The sequence below is a fragment of the Populus nigra genome, chromosome 2 (assembly GCF_951802175.1).
Source record: "Populus nigra chromosome 2, ddPopNigr1.1, whole genome shotgun sequence".
Classification (NCBI taxonomy): Eukaryota; Viridiplantae; Streptophyta; class Magnoliopsida; order Malpighiales; family Salicaceae; genus Populus; species Populus nigra.
The window spans coordinates 1922755-1939799 of record NC_084853.1 but is presented as its reverse complement, the minus strand read 5'-3'; the positions used below and the strand labels follow the sequence as shown (position 1 = coordinate 1939799).

Here is a 17045-nt window from a genome sequence, read left to right as displayed (position 1 = left end):
AAAAAATATATGCAGGAGGTGAATGTAAACATCAAAAGAAAAGTTGCAGTTGTAGGATAAAAAACAAGTTGATTCAAATTAATAGGATCGTAGAATATCATTTCAAAACTTACTGCTCTCCCTTTCCGGGAGTGCAAGCATCTCATCACCACCGTTGATTGTCAGCTTACATTTTAACCATCTTTAGGTTCAAGAGAACCAAAAACTATATGCAGGAGGTGAATGTAAACATAAAAAGAAAAGTTGCAGTTGTGGGATAAAAAACAAGTTGATTGAAGTTAATAGGATCGTAGAATATCATTGCAAAACTTAGTGCTCTCCCTTTCCGGGAGTGCAAGCATCTCTTCACCATCGTTGATTGTCAGCTTACATTTTAACCATCTTTAGGTTCAAGAGAACCAAAAAATATATGCACGAGGTGAATATAAACATAAAAATAAAAGTTGCAGTTCTAGGATAAAAAACAAGTTGATTGAAGTTAATAGGATCGTAGAATATCATTGCAACACTTACTGCTCTCCCTTTTTGGGAGTGCAAGCATCTCATCACCATCGTTGATTGTCAGCTTACAATTTAACCATCTTTAGGTTCAAGAGAACCAAAAAATTTATGCAGGAGGTGAATGTAAACATAAAAATAAAAGTTGCAGTTCTGGGATAAAAAACAAGTTGATTGAAGTTAATAGGATCCTAGAATACCATTTCAAAACTTACTGCTCTCCATTTCCGGGAGTCCAAGCATCTCATCACCACCGTTGATTGTCAGCTTACATTTTAACCATCTTTAGGTTCAAGAGAACCAAAAAATATATGCAGGAGGTGAATGTAAACATAAAAAAAAAAGTTGCAGTTCTGGGATAAAAAACAAGTTGATTGAAGTTAATAGGATCGTAGAATATCATTGCTAAACTTACTGCTCTCCCTTTCCGGGAGTGCAATCATCTCATCACCATCGTTGATTGTCAGCTTACATTTTAACCATCTTTAGGTTCAAGAGAACCAAAAAATATATGCAGGAGGTGAATGTAAATATAAAAAGAAAAGTTGCAGTTGTGGGATAAAAAACAAGTTGATTCAAATTAATAGGATCCTAGAATATCATTTCAAAACTTACTGCGCTCCCTTTCCAGGAGTGCAAGCATCTCATCACCATCGTTGATTGTCAGCTTACATTTTAACCATCTTTAGGTTCAAGAGAACCAAAAAATATATGCACGAGGTGAATATAAACATAAAAAGAAAAGTTGCAGTTCTGGGATAAAAAACAAGTTGATTGAAGTTAATAGGATCGTAGAATATCATTGCAAAACTTACTGCTCTCCCTTTCCGGGAGTACAAGCATCTCATCACCACCGTTGATTGTCAGCTTACATTTTAACCATCTTTAGGTTCAAGAGAACCAAAAAATATATGCGGGACGTGAATGTAAACATAAAAAGAAAAGTTGCAGTTGTGGGATAAAAAACAAGTTGATTCAAATTAATAGGATCCTAGAATATCATTTCAAAACTTAATGCTCTCCCTTTCCGGGAGTACAAGCATCTCATCACCACCGTTCATTGTCAGCTTACATTTTAACCATCTTTAGGTTCAAGAGAACCAAAAAATATATGCAGGAGGTGAATGTAAACATAAAAAGAAAAGTTGCAGTTGTGGGATAAAAAACAAGTTGATTCAACTTAATAGGATCCTAGAATATCATTGTAAAACTTACTGCTCTCCCTTTCCGGGAGTGCAAGCATCTCATCACCATCGTTGATTGTCAGCTTACATTTTAACCATCTTTAGGTTCAAGAGAACCAAAAAATATATGCAGGAGGTGAATGTAAACATAAAAAGAAAAGTTGCAGTTGTAGGATAAAAAACAAGTTGATTCAAATTAATAGGATCCTTGAATATCATTTCAAAACTTACTGCTCTCCCTTTCCGGGAGTACAAGCATCTCATCACCACCGTTGATTGTCAGCTTACATTTTAACCATCTTTAGGTTCAAGAGAACCAAAAAATATTTGCAGGAGACGAATGTAAACATAAAAAGAAAAGTTGCAGTTGTGGGATAAAAAACAAGTTGATTCAAATTAATAGGATCCTAGAATATCATTTCAAAACATACTGCTCTCGCTTTCCGGGAGTCCAAGCATCTCATCACCACCGTTGCTTGTCAGCTTACATTTAAACCATCTTTAGGTTCAAGAGAACCAAAAAATATATGCAGGAGGTGAATGTAAACATAAAAAGAAAAGTTGCAGTTGTGGGATAAAAAACAAGTTGATTCAAATTAATAGGATCCTAGAATGTCATTTCAAAACTTACTGCTCTCCCTTTCCGGGAGTACAAGCATCTCATCACCACCGTTGATTGTCAGCTTACATTTTAACCATCTTTAGGTTCAAGAGAACCAAAAAATATATGCAGGAGGTGAATGTAAACATAAAAAGAAAAGTTGCAGTTCTGGGATAAAAAACAAGTTGATTCAAATTAATAGGATCCTAGAATATCATTTCAAAACTTACTGCTCTCCCTTTCCGGGAGTACAAGCATCTCATCACCACCGTTGATTGTCAGCTTACATTTTAACAATCTCTAGGTTCAAGAGAACCAAAAAATATATGCAGAAGGTGAATGTAAACATAAAAAGAAAAGTTGCAGTTGTAGGATAAAAAACAAGTTGATTCAAGTTAATAGGATCGTAGAATATCATTTCAAAACTTACTGCTCTCCCTTTCCGGGAGTGCAAGCATCTCATCACCACCGTTGATTGTCAGCTTACATTTTAACCATCTTTAGGTTCAAGAGAACCAAAAACTATATGCAGGAGGTGAATGTAAACATAAAAAGAAAAGTTGCAGTTGTGGGATAAAAAACAAGTTGATTGAAGTTAATAGGATCGTAGAATATCATTGCAAAACTTAGTGCTCTCCCTTTCCGGGAGTGCAAGCATCTCTTCACCATCGTTGATTGTCAGCTTACATTTTAACCATCTCTAGGTTCAAGAGAACCAAAAAATATATGCAGGAGGTGAATGTAAACATAAAAAGAAAAGTTGCAGTTGTAGGATAAAAATCAAGTTGATTCAAATTAATAGGATCGTAGAATATCATTTCAAACTTACTGCTCTCCCTTTCCGGGAGTGCAAGCATCTCATCACCACCGTTGATTGTCAGCTTACATTTTAACCATCTTTAGGTTCAAGAGAACCAAAAACTATATGCAGGAGGTGAATGTAAACATAAAAAGAAAAGTTGCAGTTGTGGGATAAAAAACAAGTTGATTGAAGTTAATAGGATCGTAGAATATCATTGCAAAACTTAGTGCTCTCCCTTTCCGGGAGTGCAAGCATCTCTTCACCATCGTTGATTGTCAGCTTACATTTTAACCATCTTTAGGTTCAAGAGAACCAAAAAATATATGCAGGAGGTGAATGTAAACATAAAAAGAAAAGTTGCAGTTGTGGGATAAAAAACAAGTTGATTGAAGTTAATAGGATCGTAGAATATCATTGCAAAACTTAGTGCTCTCCCTTTCCGGGAGTGCAAGCATCTCTTCACCATCGTTGATTGTCAGCTTACATTTTAACCATCTTTAGGTTCAAGAGAACCAAAAAATATATGCAGGAGGTGAATGTAAACATAAAAATAAAAGTTGCAGTTCTAGGATAAAAAACAAGTTGATTGAAGTTAATAGGATCGTAGAATATCATTGCAACACTTACTGCTCTCCCTTTTTGGGAGTGCAAGCATCTCATCACCATCGTTGATTGTCAGCTTACAATTTAACCATCTTTAGGTTCAAGAGAACCAAAAAATTTATGCAGGAGGTGAATGTAAACATAAAAAGAAAAGTTGCAGTTCTGGGATAAAAAACAAGTTGATTGAAGTTAATAGGATCGTAGAATATCATTGCAAAACTTACTGCTCTCCCTTTCCGGGAGTACAAGCATCTCATCACCACCGTTGATTGTCAGCTTACATTTTAACCATCTCTAGGTTCAAGAGAACCAAAAAATATATGCAGGAGGTGAATGTAAACATAAAAAGAAAAGTTGCAGTTGTAGGATAAAAAACAAGTTGATTCAAATTAATAGGATCGTAGAATATCATTTCAAAACTTACTGCTCTCCCTTTCCGGGAGTGCAAGCATCTCATCACCACCGTTGATTGTCTGCTTACATTTTAACCATCTTTAGGTTCAAGAGAACCAAAAACTATATGCAGGAGGTGAATGTAAACATAAAAAGAAAAGTTGCAGTTGTGGGATAAAAAACAAGTTGATTGAAGTTAATAGGATCGTAGAATATCATTGCAAAACTTAGTGCTCTCCCTTTCCGGGAGTGCAAGCATCTCTTCACCATCGTTGATTGTCAGCTTACATTTTAACCATCTTTAGGTTCAAGAGAACCAAAAAATATATGCAGGAGGTGAATGTAAACATAAAAAGAAAAGTTGCAGTTGTGGGATAAAAAACAAGTTGATTGAAGTTAATAGGATCGTAGAATATCATTGCAAAACTTAGTGCTCTCCCTTTCCGGGAGTGCAAGCATCTCTTCACCATCGTTGATTGTCAGCTTACATTTTAACCATCTTTAGGTTCAAGAGAACCAAAAAATATATGCAGGAGGTGAATGTAAACATAAAAATAAAAGTTGCAGTTCTAGGATAAAAAACAAGTTGATTGAAGTTAATAGGATCGTAGAATATCATTGCAACACTTACTGCTCTCCCTTTTTGGGAGTGCAAGCATCTCATCACCATCGTTGATTGTCAGCTTACAATTTAACCATCTTTAGGTTCAAGAGAACCAAAAAATTTATGCAGGAGGTGAATGTAAACATAAAAAGAAAAGTTGCAGTTCTGGGATAAAAAACAAGTTGATTGAAGTTAATAGGATCGTAGAATATCATTGCAAAACTTACTGCTCTCCCTTTCCGGGAGTACAAGCATCTCATCACCACCGTTGATTGTCAGCTTACATTTTAACCATCTCTAGGTTCAAGAGAACCAAAAAATATATGCAGGAGGTGAATGTAAACATAAAAAGAAAAGTTGCAGTTGTAGGATAAAAAACAAGTTGATTCAAATTAATAGGATCGTAGAATATCATTTCAAAACTTACTGCTCTCCCTTTCCGGGAGTGCAAGCATCTCATCACCACCGTTGATTGTCTGCTTACATTTTAACCATCTTTAGGTTCAAGAGAACCAAAAACTATATGCAGGAGGTGAATGTAAACATAAAAAGAAAAGTTGCAGTTGTGGGATAAAAAACAAGTTGATTGAAGTTAATAGGATCGTAGAATATCATTGCAAAACTTAGTGCTCTCCCTTTCCGGGAGTGCAAGCATCTCTTCACCATCGTTGATTGTCAGCTTACATTTTAACCATCTTTAGGTTCAAGAGAACCAAAAAATATATGCACGAGGTGAATATAAACATAAAAATAAACGTTGCAGTTCTAGGATAAAAAACAAGTTGATTGAAGTTAATAGGATCGTAGAATATCATTGCAACACTTACTGCTCTCCCTTTTTGGGAGTGCAAGCATCTCATCACCATCGTTGATTGTCAGCTTACAATTTAACCATCTTTAGGTTCAAGAGAACCAAAAAATTTATGCAGGAGGTGAATGTAAACATAAAAATAAAAGTTGCAGTTCTGGGATAAAAAACAAGTTGATTGAAGTTAATAGGATCCTAGAATACCATTTCAAAACTTACTGCTCTCCATTTCCGGGAGTCCAAGCATCTCATCACCACCGTTGATTGTCAGCTTACATTTTAACCATCTTTAGGTTCAAGAGAACCAAAAAATATATGCAGGAGGTGAATGTAAACATAAAAAAAAAGTTGCAGTTCTGGGATAAAAAACAAGTTGATTGAAGTTAATAGGATCGTAGAATATCATTGCTAAACTTACTGCTCTCCCTTTCCGGGAGTGCAATCATCTCATCACCATCGTTGATTGTCAGCTTACATTTTAACCATCTTTAGGTTCAAGAGAACCAAAAAATATATGCAGGAGGTGAATGTAAACATAAAAAGAAAAGTTGCAGTTGTGGGATAAAAAACAAGTTGATTCAAATTAATAGGATCCTAGAATATCATTTCAAAACTTATTGCGCTCCCTTTCCAGGAGTGCAAGCATCTCATCACCATCGTTGATTGTCAGCTTACATTTTAACCATCTTTAGGTTCAAGAGAACCAAAAAATATATGCACGAGGTGAATATAAACATAAAAAGAAAAGTTGCAGTTCTGGGATAAAAAACAAGTTGATTGAAGTTAATAGGATCGTAGAATATCATTGCAAAACTTACTGCTCTCCCTTTCCGGGAGTGCAAGCATCTCATCACCATCGTTGATTGTCAACTTACATTTTAAGCATCTTTAGGTTCAAGAGAACCAAAAAATATATGCAGGAGGTGAATGTAAACTTAAAAAGAAAAGTTGCAGTTGTGGGATAAAAAACAAGTTGATTCAAATTAATAGGATCGTAGAATATCATTGCAAAACTTACTGCTCTCCCTTTCCGGGAGTGCAAGCATCTCATCACCATCGTTGATTGTCAGCTTACATTTTAACCATCTTTAGGTTCAAGAGAACCAAAAAATATATGCAGGAGGTGAATGTAAACATAAAAAGAAAAGTTGTAGTTCTGGGATAAAAAACAAATTGATCAAAATTAAAAGGATCCTAGAATATCATTGCAAAACTTACTGCTCTCCCTTTCCGGGAGTGCAAGCATCTCATCACCATCGTTGATTGTCAGCTTACATTTTAACCATCTTTAGGTTCAAGAGAACCAAAAAATATATGCAGGTGGTGAATGTAAACATAAAAAGAAAAGTTGCAGTTCTGGGATAAAAAACAAGTTGATTGAAGTTAATAGGATCGTAGAATATCATTGCAAAACTTACTGCTCCCCCTTTCCGGGATTGCAAGCATCTTGATTGTGCATCAAAAGTATCATTAAGTCTCTTATTTTACATATGTATTTATTATTTTTATTTGGGTTTTTTATAATAATTGATGTGCTTTTTAGTAATGAAGTTTCTTTTAATGTCTCGATAGGTTTTTGGAGCTTAAATGAATTACTTCAGAAAATTCAACGTCGGAATTCGGAACAAAGAATTGAAGAGAAATTTAGTTGAAGATTGAAGCAAATCTTGGTTCAAATAAGTGCTCCAAATTTGCCCCAAAAATCAATTCAAGTCCAATTCTAGAAAAGAATATCATATGATTTATTTCAAGCCCAAACATGCCTTATGTTGTGTGCAAACTTCAACCATCAAACACTCAAGGTTTCAAAGTCAATCTTAGCCCAAATAATAGGTACATTTGTATCCTTATTTGATGCTTAAATTCAGCCCCAAATCAGCCCCAAATCAGCCCCAAATCACCTTCCAAATCAGCCCAAACACAATCCATGATCCTACATGTCCACATAATAAATAACATTTGATTTATTTGGGTAATTCATTGATCCAAGAGGGCAAGCACATGGATGGAAAGCTGGAGGGGACATTGTGACATTATTTTGGGTCAAAAGAAGAAAGAGACAACTCATAAAGGAGGAAGAAAAACGTGCACCAAAGTGTTCTCCAAGCTGGCCTGGTTTGATTTTCCAGAACACCTTTCGGTGTTTTCTCCATAACTTTTGACTCAGATGTCCAAATGAGCTGTTCTTTAATGATCTGGAAAGCTAACAGAATGGCCTATAAATATGTCTCTAATAGCCATCTCCAGAGGAGGCTTCTAAAAGGGTCGAATTGCTGTCCAAAGTTAGAGTCAGATTTGTGTCCGAATTTTTACTGAAATTGTGTTGTGTTCTTCTTTATAGATTTCGGTTCTTTAGCTTGTAAAACTCATTATTTCAGTTTGATTCAAGTCATTTTATGTTTATTAAAGTGTTATTATATCTAATCATGGTTGGCTAATCTTCTTCTTGGATTCAAATCAAGGATGATGGTGGTTGAGGTGAGTTCTTTAAGATATGAATGAATCTTAATGTCTATCTTTTCATTTTCTTCATGAATGTTTATTATTGCAAAGAAATTTTAGAAATCATTTAGGTAATGTTATAATCTTGAATTTTTATGCACAAACCTTAGTTTTGGTATAGAGATTGCTTGATTCAATGTCTTACTTAATATGAAAATACTTGTACATTCTTAAGCAATAATCAATCTTCATCCTTTTAAACTTCATTGTAATATCTTCCGATCTAATATCACCATCGTTGATATTAGGTTGAGTTATCTTATATATGTTAAAGGAATCACCAATACATCACCATTAAAATTGATTTGGACCAAGACTTACTTTTTCTTGTCATTTAAAATCTATTTACACTTTTTCATCTTTGAAAACAAATCCATCAATCATTTTCAACCAAGTTATTGTTAATTTAATTTCTCTTGAGTTTTGTTTTGTTACCTAGCTTAATTTCCAGATCTAGCTCTCTGTGGATATGACCTCGATCTTACCGAGTTAATTGCTACATCGCACACTCGTGCACTTGCGAGTTAAAACAAGCCGAACATAAAAAGCGGTCAAGCAATTTTGGCGCCGTTGCCGGGGAGCTAGCAAGCAAAGGTAACAAATTTCTATTTGATTATTGGAAAACAAAAAAAATACATAAAAATAAAAAATCAAATGGCTGGTTTTACCGCCTAAAAAAATTTAATTTGACCTCAACTTTTCGGATATTGGACTGTGGACTGGACTATTAATTGTTGGATTTTTGTTGGTTCAACCATTTTTCTTTTATTATCTATTCTAATTAGTTTATAATATTTATTGTTTATATTATAAGGCTGGTTTTACCGCCTCTTGTTTATTTTATTTTATTTTGTTGTTTATTGTTGTTATTTTTTTTATATTTATTGTCTGAAGTGCTTGGCCGGTACTACCGCCTTTTGTTCATTTTATTTTATTTTGTTGTTTATTGTTGTTATTTTTCTTATATTTATTGTCTGAAGTGCTTGGCCGGTACTACCGCCTTTTGTTCATTTTATTTTATTTTGTTGTTTATTGTTGTTATTTTTTTTATATTTATTGTCTGAAGTGCTTGGCCGGTACTACCGCCTTTTGTTCATTTTATTTTATTTTGTTGTTTATTGTTGTTATTTTTCTTATATTTATTGTCTGAAGTGCTTGGCCGGTACTACCGCCTTTTGTTCATTTTATTTTATTTTGTTGTTTATTGTTGTTATTTTTCTTATATTTATTGTTTGAAGTGCTTGGCCGGTATTACCGCCTTTTATTCATGCTTGTTATAATTATCTTTTAATGTTTATTGTTGTTACTATTGCTTATTAGTTAGAGAGTGAATTTCTTAATTTGTTGTATTTTTATTTTTGAGCTATTACTTTATCTTTTACGTTTCATTTACTTTTATTTGCAATCTTTTTTTTCTTTTTCTTTTCCTTTCCTTTCGTATTCATATAATTGTTATATTATTGTTTTTTTATCATGGCTAATGTTGAAGATGTAGAGGGTGAAGGGAGTGTTCAAGGTAATGGACCTCCACAATTCAATGATCAACCTAATTTTCGAACTCTTAGAGAGTATCTTCACCCGGCTAGACAAAGTACACCTTCGTGTATTATCTTACCTCTTAACCAACAAGCTTTCAATTTGAAACCGGGCATGATTCAACTTCTTCCCACATTTCACGGTATGGATTCTGAAAATCCATACATACACATTAAAGACTTTGAAGAGGTATGTAATACTTTTATTGATAGAACATGCACCGAGGAAACTATTCGTCTTAAATTGTTCCCATTCTCTCTAAAGGATAAAGCCAAGCTTTGGTTAAACTCCTTGCGTCCTAGGTCTATAGGTACATGGAGAGAAATGCAAGCTGAATTTTTGAAAAAATACTTCCCCACTCATAGAACGGCAGCCTTACAACGTCAAATGATGAATTTTTCTTGTAGTCCAAATGAGTCATTTCACCAAGCTTGGGAAAGGTTTAAAGACTTGTTAAATGCATGCCCCCACCATGGTTTTGAGATGTGGAGGTTAGTGAGTTTCTTCTACGACTCTCTTACCGCAGATTTTAAAAAGCTAGTGTCAACCATGTGTAATGGTGAGTTTTATGACAAAGAACCAAGTGAAGCCTTTGATTTCTTTGATCAATTGGCTGAAAACACAAAGCAATGGGAGACTTCTCTCCCACTTCATGTTGAGTCTAGAAATACCATTTCTCATTCAAGTGGGAAGTTCCAATTGAAAGAAACTGATGACCTCAATGCTAGATTAGCCTCATTGGCTAGGAAAGTAGAGTCTCTTGAGATTAAAAAAGTGCATGTCATGAGTGAACAACAAGAGGAAAGTTGTGTTGTTTGTGAGAGCAAAGGGCATAGGACAACTGAGTGTCCTACCATTCCAGCCTTCAAGGAAGTGCTATATGGCCAAACTTCTGATTCAAGTAATGTTAGAAAGCCATTTTCAAACCAAGTAGGCAATCCCTACTCTGAGACCTACAATCCTGGATGGAGGAACCACCCAAATTTTGGATGGAGAAATGAGGGCCCTTCAGTACCTCAAACATTTCAACCTCCACCCCAACCATTTCATGCTCCCACACATAATACATACCAACCACCTCATAAGAGATCCCTAGAGGATACTCTTCAACAATTCATGCAAACACAAGGAGGAATCAACAACCAAGCTTACAAATTTCAAGACCAGACCAATAGGACCTTAGATGACATTCGAAGTCAACTAACCAAGTTGACTCAATCACTAAGCATTCAAGAGAAGGGAAAGATCCCAGCTCAACCAATGCCAAATCCTAGAGGTCAGGTACACATGAGCGAATCCTCATCTAGTGAACCTTCAAACCATGAACAAGTCCAAGCCATCACTACCCTTAGAAGTGGAAAGATTGTTGACAAAGCTATAGGTTTTGAGATTCCTAGAGGTATTGTGGAGGAGAAATCTAAGGAAAGTGAAGAGGAAATCAAAACACAAGTGACAAATGAGAGCTTGAGTGACAAAGAAGGTGAGATAAATGAGAAAGAGATGAGTGAGAAAGGAGATGATTCAAGAAAAATTGGAGTCAAAGTGAGTGATTTAGAATTTGTTCCTAGAGCACCATTTCCACAAAGGTTAGGGAAACCTAAACATGATCTTATGAACTCGGAAATCTATGAATTGTTCAAACAAGTGAAAGTCAACATCCCACTCCTTGATGCAATTAAACAAGTCCCATCTTATGCAAAGTTCCTCAAGGACTTATGCACAGTCAAAAGGAGATTGAATGTGAAAGAAAGAGCCTTTCTAACTGAACATGCTAGTGCCATCATCCAGTTTAAGACCCCTCCCAAATACAAAGATCCTGGTTGTCCTACCGTTTCATGCATTATTGGAAGTCATAAGATAGACCAAGCTTTGTTGGATTTAGGAGCAAGTGTGAATTTGATACCCTACACTGTTTATGAACAGTTAGGTTTAGGAGAAATCAAGCCTACTCGAATCACCCTTCAATTAGCTGATAGGTCAATCAAGATTCCCAGGGGTATTGTTGAGGATGTGTTGGTCCAAGTAGATAAATTCTACTTTCCTGTTGATTTTGTAGTGTTGGACACCGCACCTATTCAAGGTTCTAATGCTCCCATCCCAGTCATCTTAGGTAGACCTTTCCTAGCTACATCCAATGCTTTAATCAACTGTAGGAATGGGGTGATGAAATTGTCTTTTGGGAACATGACTGTGGAGATGAACATATTCAATGTCTCCAAACAAATTGGTGAACATGAGGACATTAGAGAGGTGGATTTGATCCAAACAGTTTGTCAAGAACACTTTGAGAGAGAATGGATAAAGGATCCATTGGAGAGAACTTTAATTCATGATGAAAGATTTTATTCTTTGGAATGTGTTGATGAGGAAGTAAGAGAACTCGAGACTTATCTAGATCCAATGCCTCTTATGTCAATAGGTCAATGGACCCCATCGTTTGAGCCTTTGATTTCACCCCAAGTGAAAGCTGAGGCATCTCTTGTCCAACCTTATAAACCAGAAAGGAAGCCTTTACCGAGTGATCTTAAGTATGCATTTCTAGGGGAAGATGAATCATATCCTATTGTGATTTCATCAAAACTTAGCATAGAGCAGGAACAAGAACTTTTGAGAGTGGTGAGAAAACACAAAAAAGCAATTGGGTGGACTATTACTGACTTGAAAGGAATTAGCCCTCTTTTATGTACACATAGAATCTATCTTGAAGAAGAGGCTAAAACTGTGAGGCAAATGCAAAGACGATTGAACCCAAACATGAAGGAAGTAGTAAGATGTGAAGTGCTTAAGCTACTTGATGCGGGTATCATTTACCCCATTGCAAACTCAAAATGGGTTAGTCCAACCCAAGTTGTCCCAAAAAAATCTGGAGTCACGGTAGTGAAAAATGAAAATAATGAGCTAGTACCAACTAGAATCCAAACTGGATGGCGTATGTGCATTGATTATCGTAAGTTGAACATAGTGACTAGGAAGGACCATTTTCCACTTCCATTTTTAGACCAAGTGCTTGAAAGAGTAGCCGGAAGAGCTTTCTATTGTTTTCTTGATGGATACTCAGGTTACAACCAAATTGAGATTTCTTTAGAAGACCAAGAAAAAACCACTTTCACTTGTCCTTTTGGTACCTATGCTTATAGAAGAATGCCTTTTGGCTTGTGTAATGCACCAGCCACTTTTCAAAGGTGTATGATGAGTATCTTTAGTGACATGGTGGAAAATTTTTTGGAAGTTTTCATGGATGATTTTTCAGTTTATGGGGATTCTTATGAGTTGTGTCTAATGCATTTAGAAAAAGTTCTTGAAAGGTGTGAAGAGAGGAATCTTGTACTTAATTGGGAGAAATGTCATTTTATGGTGACACATGGCATTGTCTTAGGTCACATTGTCTCTTCAAAAGGGATAGAGGTAGATAAGTCAAAGGTTGAAGTCATTCAAAAATTACCTACCCCTCGGACTGTGAAAGATGTGAGATCCTTTTTAGGACACGCTGGTTTTTACCGAAGATTCATTCATTCTTTTAGTACCATTGCCAAACCATTGTGTAACTTGTTGTCACAAGATGTTCAATTTGATTGGACATCAAAATGTCAAGAAGCTTTTGAAAAGCTTAAAGGGTTGTTGACCACTGCACCAATCATGCAAGCTCCTGATTGGTCTTTACCATTTGAACTGATGTGTGATGCTAGTGATTTTGCGGTAGGGGCTGTTTTAGGACAAAGAAAAGATAAGAAACCTCATGTCATTTATTATGCTAGCAAGACTTTGAATGATGCTCAATTGAATTACACTACAACTGAAAAAGAACTTTTAGCTATAGTATTTGCATTGGACAAGTTTAGGTCTTATTTGGTTGGATCTCTTGTTATTGTTTTTACTGATCATGCAGCATTGAAATACTTGCTCACAAAACAAGATGTCAAGCCACGTTTGATTCGATGGATCCTCTTACTCCAAGAGTTTAACCTTGAAATTCGAGATAAAAAGGGAGTAGAGAATGTAGTGGCTGATCATTTGTCCCGTCTTTCAAGCTATGAGACCACAATTGATGAATCTCCAATAAATGAATTCTTTGCTGATGAAAATTTATTTTGTGCAGGTACTGTTTCCTACATTGGCTCTCCATGGTATGCTGACATAGCAAATTACCTAGCCACAAGTCAGATTCCTTCTCATTGGTCTAAACTTGACAAACAAAAATTCTTGCGTAACGTGCGCACCTTTTTTTGGGATGACCCCTACCTATTTAAATACTGCCCTGACCAAATTGTTAGGCGGTGCATCCCTGATCATGAAATTCCAAGTGTAATTAATTTTTGTCATGCATTAGCCTGTGGTGGGCATTTCTCTTCCAAGAAAACCACTGCCAAGATCTTGCAGTGTGGTTTTTATTGGCCCACCATGTTCAAAGATGTCCATGCCTTCTGTGTTGCATGTGACCGATGCCAACGACTAGGTAACCTTACTAGGCGTAACATGATGCCCCTAAACCCCATTCTTGTTTTGGAAATATTTGATTGTTGGGGGATTGATTTCATGGGACCTTTTCCAAGTTCATTTGGTTACCAATTCATCCTTGTAGCTGTTGATTATGTGTCTAAATGGGTGGAGGCCATTGCATCTCGAACCAATGACCATCGAGTTGTGGTCAAATTCTTGAAAGAAAATATTTTCTCTCGTTTTGGCATGCCCCGGGCTATGATTAGTGATGGGGGTAAGCATTTTTGTAACAAGCCCGTTGGGATTTTGATGAGAAAATATAGTGTAATTCACAAGGTCAGTACCCCCTATCATCCACAGACTAGTGGCCAAGCTGAGTTGGCAAATAGGGAGATCAAGAACATTCTAGAGAAAACAGTCAATCCAAACCGTAAAGATTGGTCCCTACGACTAGTTGATGCTTTGTGGGCATATCGCACTGCTTACAAGACCTCTTTAGGAATGTCTCCTTATAGGCTAGTTTATGGAAAGCCTTGTCATCTCCCTGTTGAGATTGAGCACCGTGCATATTGGGCCATCCGGCAATTCAATGATAATGAAAACGAGGTTGGCAAAAATAGAAAGCTTCAATTGGATGAATTAGAGGAGCTGAGAAATGATGCATTTGAAAATGCAAAAATTTCAAAACATAAGATGAAAGCTTTGCATGATAAACACATTTTTAGAAAATCCTTTCATGTTGGTCAAAAGGTTCTCTTGTATAATTCACGATTACATCTCTTTCCTGGGAAGTTAAGGACAAAATGGATTGGTCCATTTGTGATTAAATCCATCTCTGAGCATGGTGCATTTGAGGTAGAAAATCCTAAGAATGGAAATGTTTTCAAAGTAAATGGTCATCGATTGAAACCTTATCTTGAAAACTTTGTGGCTGAAGTTGAGACATTGGATCTTGAAGATCCAATACCATTGTAGTATCAGAAGTAATGAGTTTTTATTTTTATTTTTTTCATTTTTATTTTTATTTTTTTTTTCTCTTTCTTCCATCTCTTATATTTTCTTGTTCATGCATTAGGGACAATGCATTATTTTAAGTTGGGGGGGTGTGAGGTTCTTTATTTTCAAAAAAAAAAAAAAAAAAAACATCAATGTTTTCTTTTAGTTGTGATATGCAGGTAAAAAAAAATCAAGCAAGAAGTCAGCTCATGTCCAATTCAATCAGACATTCATCCTTGAGAACAAAAGGGGAGTAACAGTTTTCTAATCTTTATACTTTTCTTCTCTTTCTTTTTTACATTGAGGATAATGAAAAACTTAATTTTAGATATTTGATTATGTTGAATGCTTGAGATAACCATGCTTGTTAAAAAAAAAAAAAACTTGCATTCGTATGTGAATGAGACTTGTTTAAGATCAACATTACATTTTTGGATTCATTATTGTGTTGAACATTGCATGCTTTAATTTGGGATAGATAATATCTTATAAAGCAAGATATAGCATACTTTTTTCTTAAGATTATTGAAGTACATCTTTCCTTGTAAAAGTTGTGTGAGTTGTGTGATTATGCATGAAAGATGAGTGTGATGCTTTACTTGTGATCATCCCTTTTGATCTAGTCCTAAACAAGGTTTAAGTAAATAGAGTAATCATTATTACACAAATGTGTACAAAATTCTATCTACTCCAATGTTTTGAGTTGCTCAGTAACTAGGGGTATTCATCACAAATGTTTATCTTTACGTCAAACGGCAGCTTGAAATATGAGTATGCAAAGCACTTTAAGTTTGTGACTTTGTGAGTAACCGGGTGCATTCATCACAAATGTTTGTATTCGCGTCAAAAGGGAAGTGACCACTTAAAGAAAAAGAATAAATAATATCTTCAAAAAAAAAAGAGAAAAAAAAAAGAAAAAGGAAAAAAATATATATAGATATTTCTCTAGTTTGCTACCTTGTTTGTAGTAGTAAGAAGGGAAGATTACAAGTTGAGTTTTTGCGTGAATCAATTATGTTGGTTGCATGATAAATACGATTGAATTTGGAATTTTGTATGGATGTTTGATTTAGAGAATGTGAGTATGCTTATTTTTCTTTATTTGTTATTGTGTACACTAAGTTAAAGATACCAATGTTTGCATGATATGTCCTTTAAGTGTGATGAGTCGAGCCTAATTATGTTATTATTATTCTTTTTATTTCAAAGGTTTTATGTTTTGTTTTGCTTGAGGACTAGCAAAATCTAAGTTGGGGGGTGTGATTGTGCATCAAAAGTATCATTAAGTCTCTTATTTTACATATGTATTTATTATTTTTATTTGGGTTTTTTATAATAATTGATGTGCTTTTTAGTAATGAAGTTTCTTTTAATGTCTCGATAGGTTTTTGGAGCTTAAATGAATTATTTCAGAAAATTCAACGTCGGAATTCGGAACAAAGAATTGAAGAGAAATTTAGTTGAAGATTGAAGCAAATCTTGGTTCAAATAAGTGCTCCAAATTTGCCCCAAAAATCAATTCAAGTCCAATTCTAGAAAAGAATATCATATGATTTATTTCAAGCCCAAACATGCCTTATGTTGTGTGCAAACTTCAACCATCAAACACTCAAGGTTTCAAAGTCAATCTTAGCCCAAATAATAGGTACATTTGTATCCTTATTTGATGCTTAAATTCAGCCCCAAATCAGCCCCAAATCAGCCCCAAATCACCTTCCAAATCAGCCCAAACACAATCCATGATCCTACATGTCCACATAATAAATAACATTTGATTTATTTGGGTAATTCATTGATCCAAGAGGGCAAGCACATGGATGGAAAGCTGGAGGGGACATTGTGACATTATTTTGGGTCAAAAGAAGAAAGAGACAACTCATAAAGGAGGAAGAAAAACGTGCACCAAAGTGTTCTCCAAGCTGGCCTGGTTTGATTTTCCAGAACACCTTTCGGTGTTTTCTCCATAACTTTTGACTCAGATGTCCAAATGAGCTGTTCTTTAATGATCTGGAAAGCTAACATAATGGCCTATAAATATGTCTCTAATAGCCATCTCCAGAGGAGGCTTCTAAAAGGGTCGA

General features: G+C 35.4%; 1 protein-coding gene across 1 annotated transcript; it reads left to right on the top strand.

Moving 5' to 3' along the window:
- Positions 1-9044: 9044 nt before the first annotated feature.
- LOC133681666 (uncharacterized) lies at positions 9045-15877 on the top strand. The gene has a single exon (XM_062104774.1). It carries the CDS (start codon positions 9469-9471, stop codon positions 14941-14943), a length of 5475 nt encoding a protein of 1824 aa, XP_061960758.1. The 5' UTR covers positions 9045-9468; the 3' UTR covers positions 14944-15877.
- The last annotated feature ends 1168 nt before the right edge of the window (positions 15878-17045 follow it).

Excerpts from the sequence above, each read along its gene's own strand:
- LOC133681666 (XM_062104774.1), top strand. The coding sequence starts at position 9,469 with ATGGCTAATGTTGAAGATGTAGAGGGTGAAGGGAGTGTTCAAGGTAAT.